Source organism: Apostichopus japonicus, chromosome 11 (genome assembly GCF_037975245.1).
Source record: "Apostichopus japonicus isolate 1M-3 chromosome 11, ASM3797524v1, whole genome shotgun sequence".
NCBI lineage: Eukaryota > Metazoa > Echinodermata > Holothuroidea > Aspidochirotida > Stichopodidae > Apostichopus > Apostichopus japonicus.
Window position 1 is genome coordinate 1,701,753 of NC_092571.1, and position 15,216 is coordinate 1,716,968.

At 37.6% G+C, this 15,216-nt stretch overlaps 1 protein-coding gene across 1 annotated transcript in view; it reads right to left on the minus strand.

The window, feature by feature from the left end:
• LOC139975728 (signal recognition particle receptor subunit beta-like) overlaps positions 1-15,216 on the minus strand; it is a 35,280-nt gene that overhangs the window by 1,827 nt on the left and 18,237 nt on the right. Inside the window, exon 4 of the mRNA XM_071983841.1 lies at positions 9,278-9,469. Within this exon, the coding sequence (XP_071839942.1) occupies positions 9,278-9,469 (192 nt within the window). The remainder of the gene's footprint in view (positions 1-9,277; positions 9,470-15,216) is intronic.

Here is a 15,216-nt window from a genome sequence, read left to right on the forward strand (position 1 = left end):
TGAGCCCTTGTGAGACTGAACATGGTTTGATCATTAGTACAAAGAAGTCTACCCACTGAAAGGATTTAGCTTTTTACCTCTTCAAATCTGCCACTGAAGTATCGTAGAACAGACATTAGGTTAGAAATATCAGTCCTGCCAACAAACTATGCTACAAAGTCAAGAAATGGCTAGCTTAGATTGCAAAAAAAGATTTTCACAGCAACGGTCAGCTCTACACTAATTGACTTGGTGTTGCATGGTAAAATGTCATGGGCAAGGGAGAAATTGCTATATAATACTATTTCCCACCTCACCCTCCTAAGCCTTTAGAAGCCTAATGGGTAAATAAACTAAATTTGCACATCAGAAAGCACATGTTCACCTTACTGCTATACAAGCTAAATATATATGCCAGTTAGTGGTTAGGCTAAACATACCAGCTATACATGATAAATACATACATGTGTCACAAGTGGTAAATCTAAACAAACAGTTAAACAGGATGAATGTGCCACCAAGTGGTAAACCTAACTAACACAGCGTGAATGTGCCAGTAAATGGTAAACATAAATATAAATATAACTGCTAAACATGATGAATGCGCCAGTAAATTGTACTAACTAAAACAGCATGAACGTGTCAGCAAGTGGTATGTTACTGAAATATAACAGCTAAACAGGATGAATGTGTAAACAAGTTGTAAACATAAACATTACAGCTAAACATGATGAATGCGCCAGTAAATGGTAAACCTAACAAACAGCATGAATGTGTCAGAAAATGGTATGTTACTTAAAATATATAACAGCTAAACAGGATGAACGTGTCAGCAAATGGTAAACATAAACATAACAGCTAAACATGATTAATGTGCCAGAAAATGGTATATATCTAACTAAAGTAGGATGAATGTGTCAACAAGTGGTAAACATAAACATAGCTAAACAGGATGAATGTGCAAGAAAATGGAAAACCTAAGTAAACAGGATGAATGTGTCAGTAAATGATATGATACTTAATATTGACAGCTAAACATGACGAAAGTGTAATTGTAAACATTTACATAACAGCTTAACAGGATGAATGTGCAAGAAAATGGTAAACCTAAGTAAACAGGATGAATGTGTCAGTAAATGATATGATACTTAATATTGACAGCTAAACATGACGAAAGTGTAATTGTAAACATAAACATAACAGCTTAACAGGATGAATGTGCCAGTAAATGGTAAACATACAGTAATTAAAACAGGATGAATGTGTCAGTAAATGGTATGTTACTTAATATTGACAGCTGAACATGACGAAAGTGTAAATTGTAAGCATAAACATAACAGCTAAACAGGATGAATGTGCAAGAAGATGGAAAACCTAACTAAACAGCATGAATGTGTCAGTAAATGGTACGTTACTTAATATTGACAGCTAAACATGAAAAAAGTGTAACTTGTAAACATAACTAAAGCAGGATGAATAGCTAAACAGGGTGAATGTGTCAGTACTGTAAATGGTTTGTTACTTAATATTGACAGTTAAACATGACAAAAGTGTAAATTGTTTACATAAACATAACAGCTACTGTAAACAGCATGAATGTGCAAGAAAATGGTAAACCTAAGTAAACAGCATGAATGTGTCAGTAAATGGTATGTTACTTAATATTGACAGCTAAACATGACAAAAGTGTAAATTGTAAACATAAACATAACAGCTGAACAGGATGAATTTGTCAACAAATGGTAAACATACATATAACAGCTAAACAAGGTAAATGTGGCAGAAAATGTTAAACATTTAACTAAAACAGCATGAATGTGTCAGCAAACCATATATGCTTCATTATATTAACAGCTAAACAGGATGAATGTATCAGCAAATGTTTAACCTAAACATAACAGCTAAACAGTATGAATGTACCAACAAATGGTGAACATTAACATAATAGCTAAATAGGGTGCATGTGTCAACAAGTGGAAAACATAAAAATAGCTAAACAGGATGAATGTATCAGCAAATGGTAAACATAAACATAACAGCTAAACAGGATGAATGTAGGTCAGCAAATGGTATGTTACCTAAACATAACAGCTAAACAGGATGAATGTGTCAGAAAATGTTAAACATTTAACTAGAACAGCATAAATGTGTCAGCAAACTATATGCTACATGAAGCTCTAAACATGATGAATGTATCAGCAAATGGTCATAAACATAAAAGCTATTTACAGGATGAATGTTCCAGAAAATGGTAAACCTAAACATAACAGTAAAACAGTATGAATGTACCAACAAATGGTTAACATAAACATAACAGCTAAATAGGGTGCATGTGTCAACAAACTGTAGAAAACATAAACATACAGTTAAAGAGGGTAAATGTACCAGCAAATGGTAAACCTTAAAAACATAAAGATAAACAGAATGAATGTGCCAACAAATGGTATTTTACCAAAACATAACAACTAAACAGGACCAATATTCCAGCAAATGTTACACTTAAATATAACAGCTAAACAGGATGAATGTGCCAGCAAATGGTAAACCAAACTAAAACAGCATGAATTTGTCAGTTAATGGTATGTTACTTCAAATAGCAGCTATACAGGATGAATGTGTCAACAAATGGTTAACCTAAACATAACAGCTAAACAGGATGAATGTGCCAGCAAATGGTTTGTTACCTAAACATAACAGCTAAACAGGATGAATGTGCCAGCAAATGGTATGTTACCTAATATAACAGCTAGACAGGATGAATGTGCCAACAAATGGTATGTTACCTAACATAACAGCTTAACAGGATGAATGTGCCACCAAATGGTATGTTACCTAAACATAACAGCTAAACAGGATGAATGTGTCAACAAATGGTATGTTACCTAAACATAACAGCTAAACAGGATGAATGTGCCAGCAAATGGTATGTTACCTAAACATAACAGCTAAACAGGATGAATGTGCCAGCAAATGGTATGTTTCCTAAACATAACAGCTAAACAGGATGAATGTGCCACCAAATGGTATGTTACCTAAACATAACAGCTAAACAGGATGAATGTGTCAACAAATGGTATGTTACCTAAACATAACAGCTAGACAGGATGAATGTGCCAGCAAATGCTATGTTACCTAAACATAACAGCTAAACAGGATGAATGTGTCAACAAATGGTATGTTACCTAAACATAACAGCTAAACAGGATGAATGTGCCACCAAATGGTATGTTTCCTAAACATAACAGCTAAACAGGATGAATGTGCCACCAAATGGTATGTTACCTAAACATAACAGCTAAACAGGATGAATGTGCCAGCAAATGGTATGTTACCTGAACATAACAGCTAAACAGGATGAATGTGTCAACAAATGGTTTGTTACCTAAACATAACAGCTAAACAGGATGAATGTGCCAACAAATGGTATGTTACCTGAACATAACAGCTAAACAGGATGAATGTGCCAACAAATGGTATGTTACCTGAACATAACAGCTAAACAGGATGAATGTGTCAACAAATGGTATGTTACCTAAACATAACAGCTAAACAGGATGAATGTGCCACCAAATGGTATGTTACCTAAACATAACAGCTAAACAGGATGAATGTGCCAACAAATGGTATGTTACCTGAACATAACAGCTAAACAGGATGAATGTGCCACCAAATGGTATGGTACCTAAACATAACAGCTAAACAGGATGAATGTGCCACCAAATGGTATGTTATCTAAACATAACAGCTAAACAGGATGAATGTACACATCAACAAATGGTAAACATAAACATAACAGCTAAACAGGATGAATGTGCCACCAAATGGTATGTTACCTAAACATGACAGCTAAACAGGACGAATGTAGGTTCTCAAATGGTATGTTACCTAAACATAACAGCTTAACAGGATGAATGTGCCAGCAAATGGTATGTTACATAAACATTACAGCTAAACAGGATGAATGTGCCACCAAATGGTATGTTTCCTAAACATAACAGCTAAACAGGATGAATGTGCCACCAAATGGTATGTTACCTAAACATAACAGCTAAACAGGATGAATGTACACATCAACAAATGGTAAACATAAACATAACAGCAATACACGATGAATGTGTCAACAAGTGGTATGTTACCTAAACATAACAGCTAAACAGGATGAATGTGCCACCAAATGGTATGTTACCTAAACATAACAGCTGAACAGGATGAATGTGCCACCAAATGGTATGTTACCTAACATTACAGCTAAACAGGATGAATGTGCCACCAAATGGTATGTTACCTAACATAACAGCTAAAAGGGTGAATGTGTCAACAAATGGTATGTTACCTAAACATAACAGCTAAACAGGGTGAATGTGTCAACAAAAGGTAAACATAAACATAACAGCTAAACAGGATGAATGTGCCACCAAATGGTATGTTACCTAACATAACAGCTAAAAGGGTGAATGTGTCAACAAATGGTATGTTACCTAAACATAACAGCTAAACAGGATGAATGTGCCACCAAATGGTATGTTACCTAACATAACAGCTAAACAGGATGAATGTGCCACCAAATGGTATGTTACCTAACATAACAGCTAAAAGGGTGAATGTGTCAACAAATGGTAGGTTACCTAAACATAACAGCTAAACAGGATGAATGTGCCACCAAATGGTATGTTACCTAACATAACAGCTAAAAGGGTGAATGTGTCAACAAATGGTATGCTACCTAACATAACAGCTAAACAGGGTGAATGTGTCAACAAATGGTAAACATAAACATAACAGCTAAACAGGATGAATGTGCCACCAAATGGTATGTTACCTTAGAACATAACAGCTAAACAGGATGAATGTGTCAACAAATGGTAAACATAAACATAACAGCTAAACAGGATGAATGTGCCACCAAATGGTATGTTACCTAAACATAACAGCTAAACAGGATGAATGTGCCACCAAATGGTATGTTACCTAACATAACAGCTAAAAGGGTGAATGTGTCAACAAATGGTATGTTACCTAAACATAACAGCTAAACAGGGTGAATGTGTCAACAAATGGTAAACATAAACATAACAGCTAAACAGGATGAATGTGCCACCAAATGGTATGTTACCTAACATAACAGCTAAAAGGGTGAATGTGTCAACAAATGGTATGTTACCTAAACATAACAGCTAAACAGGATGAATGTGCCAGCAAATGGTATGTTACCTAACATAACAGCTAAAAGGGTGAATGTGTCAACAAATGGTATGTTACCTAACATAACAGCTAAACAGGGTGAATGTGTCAACAAATGGTAAACATAAACATAACAGCTAAACAGGATGAATGTGCCAACAAATGGTTTGTTACGTAAACATAACAGCTAAACAGGATGAATGTGCCACCAAATGGTATGTTACCTAAACATAACAGCTAAACAGGATGAATGTGCCAACAAATGGTATGTTACCTGAACATAACAGCTAAACAGGATGAATGTGCCACCAAATGGTATGTTTCCTAAACATAACAGCTAAACAGGATGAATGTGCCACCAAATGGTATGTTACCTAAGAATAACAGCTAAAAGGGTGAATGTGCCAGCAAATGGTATGTTACCTAAGCATAACAGCTAAACAGGATGAATGTGCCACCAAATGGTATGTAACTAAACAGGAAGAATGTGCCAGCAAATGGTATGTTTCCTAAACATAACAGCTAAACAGGATGAATGTGCCAACAAATGGTATGCTACCTAACATAATGTTGCTAAACAGGATGAATGTGCCAGCAAATGGTATGTTACCTAAGCATAACAGCTAAAAGGGTGAATGTGCCAGCAAATGGTATGTTACCTAAACATAACAGCTAAACAGGATGAATGTGCCACCAAATGGTATGTTACCTAAACATAACAGCTAAACAGGTTGAATGTGTCAACAAATGGTAAACATAAACATAACAGCTAAACAGGATGAATGTGTCAGTAAATGGTATGTTACCTAAACATAACAGCTAAACAGGATGAATTCGTCAACAAATGGTAAACATAAACATAACAGCTAAACAGGATGAATGTGCCAGCAAATGGTATGTTACCTAAGCATAACAGCTAAAAGGGTGAATGTGCCAGCAAATGGTATGTTACCTAAACATAACAGCTAAACAGGATGAATGTGCCACCAAATGGTATGTTACCTAAACATAACAGCTAAACAGGATGAATGTGCCACCAAATGGTATGTTACCTAACATAACAGCTAAACAGGATGAATGTGCCAGCAAATGGTATGTTACCTAAACATAACAGCTAAACAGGATGAATGTGCCACCAAATGGTACGTTACCTAAACATAACAGCTAAACAGGATGAATGTGCCAGCAAATGGTATGTTACCTAACATAACAGCTAAACAGGATGAATGTGCCAGCAAATGGTATGTTACCTGAACATAACAGCTAAACAGGATGAATGTGCCACCAAATGGTATGTTTCCTGAACATAACAGCTAAACAGGATGAATGTGCCACCAAATGGTATGTTTCCTAAACATAACAGCTAAACAGGATGAATGTGCCACCAAATGGTATGTTACCTAAGAATAACAGCTAAAAGGGTGAATGTGCCAGCAAATGGTATGTTACCTAAGCATAACAGCTAAACAGGATGAATGTGCCACCAAATGGTATGTAACTAAACAGGAAGAATGTGCCAGCAAATGGTATGTTTCCTAAACATAACAGCTAAACAGGATGAATGTGCCAACAAATGGTATGCTACCTAACATAATGTTGCTAAACAGGATGAATGTGCCAGCAAATGGTATGTTACCTAAGCATAACAGCTAAAAGGGTGAATGTGCCAGCAAATGGTATGTTACCTAAACATAACAGCTAAACAGGATGAATGTGCCACCAAATGGTATGTTACCTAAACATAACAGCTAAACAGGTTGAATGTGTCAACAAATGGTAAACATAAACATAACAGCTAAACAGGATGAATGTGTCAGTAAATGGTATGTTACCTAAACATAACAGCTAAACAGGATGAATGTGTCAACAAATGGTATGCTACCTAACATAATGTTGCTAAACAGGATGAATGTGCCAGCAAATGGTATGTTACCTAAGCATAACAGCTAAAAGGGTGAATGTGCCAGCAAATGGTATGTTACCTAAACATAACAGCTAAACAGGATGAATGTGCCACCAAATGGTATGTTACCTAAACATAACAGCTAAACAGGATGAATGTGCCACCAAATGGTATGTTACCTAACATAACAGCTAAACAGGATGAATGTGCCAGCAAATGGTATGTTACCTAAACATAACAGCTTAACAGGATGAATGTGCCACCAAATGGTACGTTACCTAAACATAACAGCTAAACAGGATGAATGTGCCAGCAAATGGTATGTTACCTAACATAACAGCTAAACAGGATGAATGTGCCAGCAAATGGTATGTTACCTGAACATAACAGCTAAACAGGATGAATGTGCCACCAAATGGTATGTTACCTAAACATAACAGCTAAACAGGATGAATGTGCCAACAAATGGTATGTTACCTAAGAATAACAGCTAAAAGGGTGAATGTGCCAGCAAATGGTATGTTACCTAAGCATAACAGCTAAACAGGATGAATGTGCCACCAAATGGTATGTAACTAAACAGGAAGAATGTGCCAGCAAATGGTATGTTTCCTAAACATAACAGCTAAACAGGATGAATGTGCCAACAAATGGTATGCTACCTAACATAATGTTGCTAAACAGGATGAATGTGCCAGCAAATGGTATGTTACCTAAGCATAACAGCTAAAAGGGTGAATGTGCCAGCAAATGGTATGTTACCTAAACATTACAGCTAAACAGGTTGAATGTGTCAACAAATGGTATGTTACCTAAACATAACAGCTAAACAGGATGAATGTGTCAGTAAATGGTATGTTACCTAAACATAACAGCTAAACAGGATGAATGTGTCAACAAATGGTAAACATAAACATAACAGCTAAACAGGATGAATGTGCCAGCAAATGGTATGTTACCTAAGCATAACAGCTAAAAGGGTGAATGTGCCAGCAAATGGTATGTTACCTAAACATAACAGCTAAACAGGATGAATGTGCCACCAAATGGTATGTTACCTAAACATAACAGCTAAACAGGATGAATGTGCCAGCAAATGGTATGTTACCTAACATAACAGCTAAACAGGATGAATGTGCCAGCAAATGGTATGTTACCTAAACATAACAGCTAAACAGGATGAATGTGCCACCAAATGGTATGTTACCTAAACATAACAGCTAAACAGGATGAATGTGCCAGCAAATGGTATGTTACCTAAACATAACAGCTAAACAGGATGAATGTGCCACCAAATGGTATGTTACCTAAACATAACAGCTAAACAGGATGAATGTGCCAGCAAATGGTATGTTACCTAAACATACAGCTAAACAGGATTAATGTGCAGCCTACAGTAGGTTAGTAGTTTAGTATAGCACCACATGTACAGTTGGGTGCTTGTCATGCCAAAAGCAAAGAGCCGTAGATGTTTAATACAGTGTTACTGTAGGTAAGGTTCTGCACAGGTATAACCATTAATGGGTGATAACTCATGAGTCAAGGAAATGACTTTAACAAAACATAAATTCAACAGGAAATAAAAACAATACAAACTTCTTCCATGTTGCTTCAAAGTTATTTATCAATAAACAATCTCTATGCAGAGATGTGTTAGTGATATCTAACACAAGAGGATGTTGCTGCCACAAACATATTTTAGTTTCACTGCTTAACCCTCAATGGTACACCCATATGGTTGTTCTGGGCTGAATGTAAATGCCATGAATGGAGCAATCATTTCATATGAAAAGTAAATACGAAACATGCAGAATTTGTCAGATGTTGGATTCAAGAGGCGTGTATGTTGTCTTGTTTGTATAAGTATGCTTTGCTTTTGCGTTCGCTAATAAATGTGATCATTCGTTCATGCTCATCATCGAGAAGAACAGAAAATAACGACATCAACGACTGACTTTCACACCCTGTTAATCTGCAGTTTTGAAATAAGAACCATCTAGCCCTAAAATTTTGATCAATAAGTTTCAAGTTCTTAGTGAAATCTTTGCATATCCTCTCTCATGGACACATCCCTTCTCTAAACTTCATAAAAAAAAGGGAAGAGGGGAAGGGTGGGGAGGGGGAGGGGAGTTGTGTTAGGGGTTCTAGTCATAAATGTTAAAGGATATCAATACACTTGATAGATGAAACAAGAGTCGCCTATTTTCTACTTACAGTTCCTTCTCCAGTTGTGTCTGTATGACCTTGGCTGATTTAGCTAATGCGACGTCCTGCTTGTTACAGACTACCAAGAGCCGCAGTTTGGAGCGATGTACCACCGGGTCGGTCAGGAGAATGTACAGGAACTCGGCGACTTCTTTCACCTCCTTTTGAAATCGAGAACTATCAACCACGAAGATCAGACCTCTGCAAAAAAGGAAAGGGAAAGATTTTCTTTTTTCAATTTAAGTGGAAGAAGTTCAAGTAGGAAGAGATTGGAATAAGACAAAAATGAGGAAATATTGTACATGAAACATATTTCATTATATAAATCAAATCTTGATAGTCATTCCTTAACTTTAGCTGTTTAGAGCAAGTGTATTAACGACAGTGCAGATCTGCTAAGATTTCAAATCGTGCGGCTTCAACTGAGCTGACAATTTGTTCTCCATTAGGCTTGGCAGGTAATTGAACTTTCAAAACTCCTGGTTCTAGAGTAAACCCCCCCCCCCCCATATGGAGCAAACTCTACAACCTTGCCAAGAAAAAGGCGACAAACTAGGGCAATTCTACTGTAAATGAAGGCCTTTATAAAATAGGCGTTTGTGACTAAATTGACTTTTGCCAAAAAATTACACAAGAACTAGCTGTCTTCCAGCAAAGTATTATGTCTTATTAAGCCTAACTCTACTTAACATCCCTGCAGGCACAGTAGGGGCCATAGGCAGTCACTTAGCCTAGAGGCTAGGCTTCTAAAAGCAATGAGGATTTTTTAAGTAGTAGAAAAGTGACTAATTATTAGTAGAAAGAAATTAATAACCTGTGCCATAGCTGTAAAATGATAAATATTCAGCTCTCCTTGGCAGTCTAAATAGTATCCTCCAGTAAAAGATAAAATGTAAATAGTATCCATCCAGATATATAAAAACAACAAAAACAACAACATGTGTTCCTATTGTAGCTCACCATGTAGGCATGTACAACATGTACAAACAGTAAAAATTTTCCACTCATGAATATTCCAGTGGTCAGTCTTTATAAGACCGATTGCAGTGATGAATATTCAAATACTTATTAACATCACAATAAATATTCATGAGAATTTATTTATTTATTTGACATTAAAGGTAAACTCGGTTAGGCTAAAGCTTAATCACCCCCAAGGCCCTGAAAAACAAAAGTACAAGTAGAATAAAAATAAAATGATCAAAATAAGAACAATAAGAATACAAACGTGAATAATAAGATGGCAATGGAAAAGGAAAAAATGAATTGGCGATATTGATTGGATCTGTTACTAGGTTACCATTGTTGATTATCGTGCTTGTTTTCTGCGACTCTCCATATTAGTATCATTGGACTGAACATTTCTAAGAAGTTACCAAATAGCTTCGGAATCGCCTTTGTTCTTAGCAATAGTATCTCAAAAATAACTTTGTTTAGCCGATCTAATTAAACTTACAACTTTGTTTTTCCAGAATCGAAATGTCTCTGGATCATTTAAGTTTGATGAATTCCTCATTTTAATGGCATGAATTATCTCACCATTGAACCACTTGGGCTGATTTTTTATTGTGACCCATTTTCTATTTTTGGGGAGCATGCTTATTTAGAATATTTAGAAAAATATTTTCTAACGACCGATTTGCATCTGCTACCTGCAACATAGATTGCCAAGAACAATTTTTTTTATGTCATGCTTAAACGTCTATTTTATTTGTCATACGATATTTCATGTTTTACATGACCTGTCTTAGATGTTGCTTGGTGTGAGGCAGCGTGTTTCCAAGTGAAATATATTGGGTAATGGTCACTCACTTAATTTTTGCAATTCGACTTTCTGTAGTCGTATAAATATGATCAATTAATGTACACAATAAATTAGTTTTTCTAGTTGGTACCTTTATTATTTGCTTCAAGTTGTTCTATCTCCATGTCCTACATCCAGCTTTTGTTACTATACCACCTAATAGATTTATGTTAAAGTCCCCGATAATAACAATGTCAGAAAAAGAATTACATGTGGCAGCTAACATTACATAAAAATGATCATTCAACTTGGGGGTGTTGAATCAGCTGGGCGGTACAAAACACATAACAACAAATTTTTTAATATGAGATAAAATAATTTCAACCCAGTTCCCTTCAATTCTATTGGTTTCAAATTTGGAATGTCGAACAAAGCTGGTGTTGTTTATTATATACAGCAACCCCTCCTCTTTCTCTATATGTCCTGTCATTACGAATCACATTGTAACCAGGTATGCATACTTCATAATCCTGGATTGTATCATTTGAAAATGTTTCGTTCAAAGCAAATATATTAAACGATTTCGTATCATCATATAATAGCCTGTCATTGATCCACCTTAGGTAAAATAAAACCAATTTCGATGACATTATTGATTTTTGTGGTGGTCAAAACCTTGCTGAATTTATTGAAAACATACAGCAGTTTAAACTCTTACTTGTGTGTACTATTCAGATGTTTATTATGGAATACTTTGTGTGATTCAGTATGGGTGTCGTCATGGGTAACCGCAGGACAGGGTTCGTATGTAGCGGCATCCTCATCTTGGCCAAGAATCTAATACATGTGTTTGTTGCTGAAGCATAACCTTTCCTTATGTCCATGACGTCCACATGATCTGCACCCTAATTGGTCGGTCAACGCTTCATCTTTCAGAGTTGTGGTTGTTTCTCCACAGTTATAACAACCCCTTTCATATCTGCCATAAGGTCTTCTGTAGGAATGGGGAGTTTGTTTAAGTTTGTTTTGATTGGTGTGGATTCGGCATCATTCGTAGGAAAACCATGTGGCTTGGAAAAGCGGCAAGACAGGGTGCCTTTACACGTGCTGCGATTGGTGGTCTTCCTGCCGGTACTCGTCGGGGTCCTGGCAGACCTCGTCTTCGATGGGTCGACAATATTATTTCTTGGTCAGGACTGTCATCTGCCGAACTCGTCGATGCTGGCATACAACATGTTTAAATCAAACCAATGACAATTGTACATCACCATTATAACTTGTGTAGTAGAGGGCTTCGACAGGTTCCATCCTATGAAGAAACATGATGATGGTGTGGGTTCTGCCTTCTGTAATCCAGATGGTCGCTGTGGTCCCTGGGATGAGGTTTGTATGACTTTTCAATCACTTTATTTACTCTATGGCTGATTGAGAGAAATTGTCGTATGTTGGTGGCTTGGGTGATTGTGGCTGGGGAGATGGCTTTTGTACCTAGGCCAGCAGTGTGTTTCATTGTGACGTTTGGTCTTCATTTGATGATCATGACGATCCTTCTTTCGGAGACAGACGGGTCCGATTGACGTGAATTTCAGTTGGAGTTTGTCACTGCCTAACTGGCTAAGGTGCACTGCATCAACGAAGAGGGATTTGTCAACATCACCATCACCGTATGAAAAGGATGGTATGTTTTCACTCTAGTTACAGTCCGACTGTATAGCTAGTTGCTTCAGACTTTTGTTGAAAAGCTTGATGGATTCTGAGTGTGCATCCAATCTTGGACAGGGACCTCATACCGTTTACCTTTGTAGGAGATGCATTTTTTTATCTGAATAGAAGTTATCAGATCTTCGTAGTCGCTTACAATTTCTGGGACCGACGCATTACTCACAATAATAATAAGTTCCTATATGTAAAATGACATGGTTAGTGTCAAGGCAGGCCTCATGTTCATCAATATACAGTTTAAGGTCACTGACCTTCGCTCCTTTCAAAGACAACACGCTAACATTGCTATCAAAGTCATTTACTGAAAAATCGCGTAACATCGAGTCCCCAGCAATGAGAATATTTAGGTGAGGGCGGATTTGAAGACTTTGGGGGTTGGTTGGTTTCTGGAACATTATGAATTTTGTCTGTAATGTACGGATTCTATTTTGCGTAGTCAATTCGTTTACCTGGTCCTGTAATATTATGATTCTTAGCAAAGCTTTAAGCTTGCATTGTGCTTCCTTCAGGTGGTTTGGAAGTTCTAGGCACGGTTGGCCAAACCCACCTAGATTTGGCTCCTTTGGTCAGAGGTTTGTCAAGGTCAGTACAAAACGTATGATAGTTCACTCTGGCACAGAAATCACATGACACGGACTTTACCGCATCTTCTTGTGGATAAACACAAAAACTACAATACTGGGCTGGTCATCTCCTTAAGCAGAATCCGTTAGAATAGACTTGTTTGAAAATTGCTGGACTGTGGCGTTGGTTGCCATGGTTACGTCAGGAACATAGGATCAAGTTCTCAAAGCTGTAGTACAGTATAGTGCTCTAGCTACGGACTTGGAGTATAGGACAACACTGCTTGAATAGAAGAATATGGTTAGGCTTGATTTGCGACAGCGGTGTGTAAGTTAAGGCTGGAAGATATCCAGGATAATTGTCCTTCGTAGCGTGAAATAAATCCTAGCAGTAGCATTAAACACTGTTCAAAGTTCTCCTTCAATTCTGCTTCATCCAAATTTGGGCTGATTCTCTCCTTTATACTGTATATAGGCCAAAGCAAGCCATTCATTACATGCCAATTCATAAGACTGAATACTACCCTGATCTTGGATTGACCAAGCCTTGTAGTATACTTGGTCCCATGTACCATAGCTCAGCCAGCTGGGACAATTTCTAATGCTAACACCACTCTGTACTGTACTCACCAATCATGCTCCAAAGCACTTGTACTGACAGTATGAACAGTTCCTAACCTTAATACAGGTCTGACAGTTCACATGACATTCATGCTGCTCATACCGTCAGTACTTTTAAGTGCACTGAAGCAGGACAGTACAGAAAATGTTGCCCCAACTGGACGAATGTGGCTCCCAATTATCCACACCCTCTCTAATGAATATCCATAGGAAATGTTCGTTTGTGAAGGATGCATTTGCAGAGAAAGCGTGTTCTTTTGTTCATGGAAATGTACTTTCTACATATCCTTACAAACCTACAGTAGCTGTGATAATAAGCATTCATGATGATGCATATGGGTCAATCCATGCCAAATCAACAGATTTTTGGGTCGATTCCACATCCAGCCTCTCAGAATCGCCTGAAATTGATATGGTGTCTTGCCACATGTCTCAAAGGATGAAATTGAGCAAAAAAACTTTTAAAAACTTTTGGTTGCTAGGATACGGCCATGCCTAGCAACCAAATCCAGGTTGTAGTTTAAGAGCCCTAAATTTTTCCTCAAGTTTGGAGGCAACTTTTGCATAAATGGAAAGTATTTTATACATCTGATAATGCAGATATTGTGGAAAACATCTGACCAGTCTTCTCATTTAGCTAATTTTAAGGAAAATTTACGGTCTAATTTTTTTGTATTAAACAAGTAACTAAAATGTAGAGTGTCAGAAAAGTAACAGGCGAAGAACGTAGTTGGTGTTTTCCACGCTGCCGCCTTGAGGATGTCCTCTATCGGGATACCGGCAAAGAGAGCTATGGATGTCGTGAGCTCTTTGCTGGGTAGCCTCCTTTGTGAAAGGGCGGATCATCTCTACTAGCCATCGGAATAGGGTATCCTTGGAGGCCAATGTGTAAGGGGCTCGTGGTAGGATGAAAAGAGAGGTTGTTTGTCTCAATTTCTCTGTCCTGTTAAGTACCACTTCAGTGCCCTAACTAGACACCATCGTCTGTCCTCGGCCACTGATGAAAGGGTCTTGATTTCAGGGATGAAGATGTCCCCAGGCAAGAATGTCAAGACCTGGTTCTTGGCGATGAAGGACGGGTCTGGAACCATCCTCACTCAATGGCTCTCCAATCCGATGTGGTTCTGCTTGGTTGTTAGGGCATAGAGGCAGCTCCTCCTTCTTGCTGACACTACCACGATGAGGAATAGCGTATTCTTTGTACAGTAAGAGCAGCCAAGGAAGCGTTCACCATTGGTTCGTGTGGTGGCCCTGCCAGGGCATGCAGAACTGCTGAGAGCCCCCAGGAGGGGGCTAAC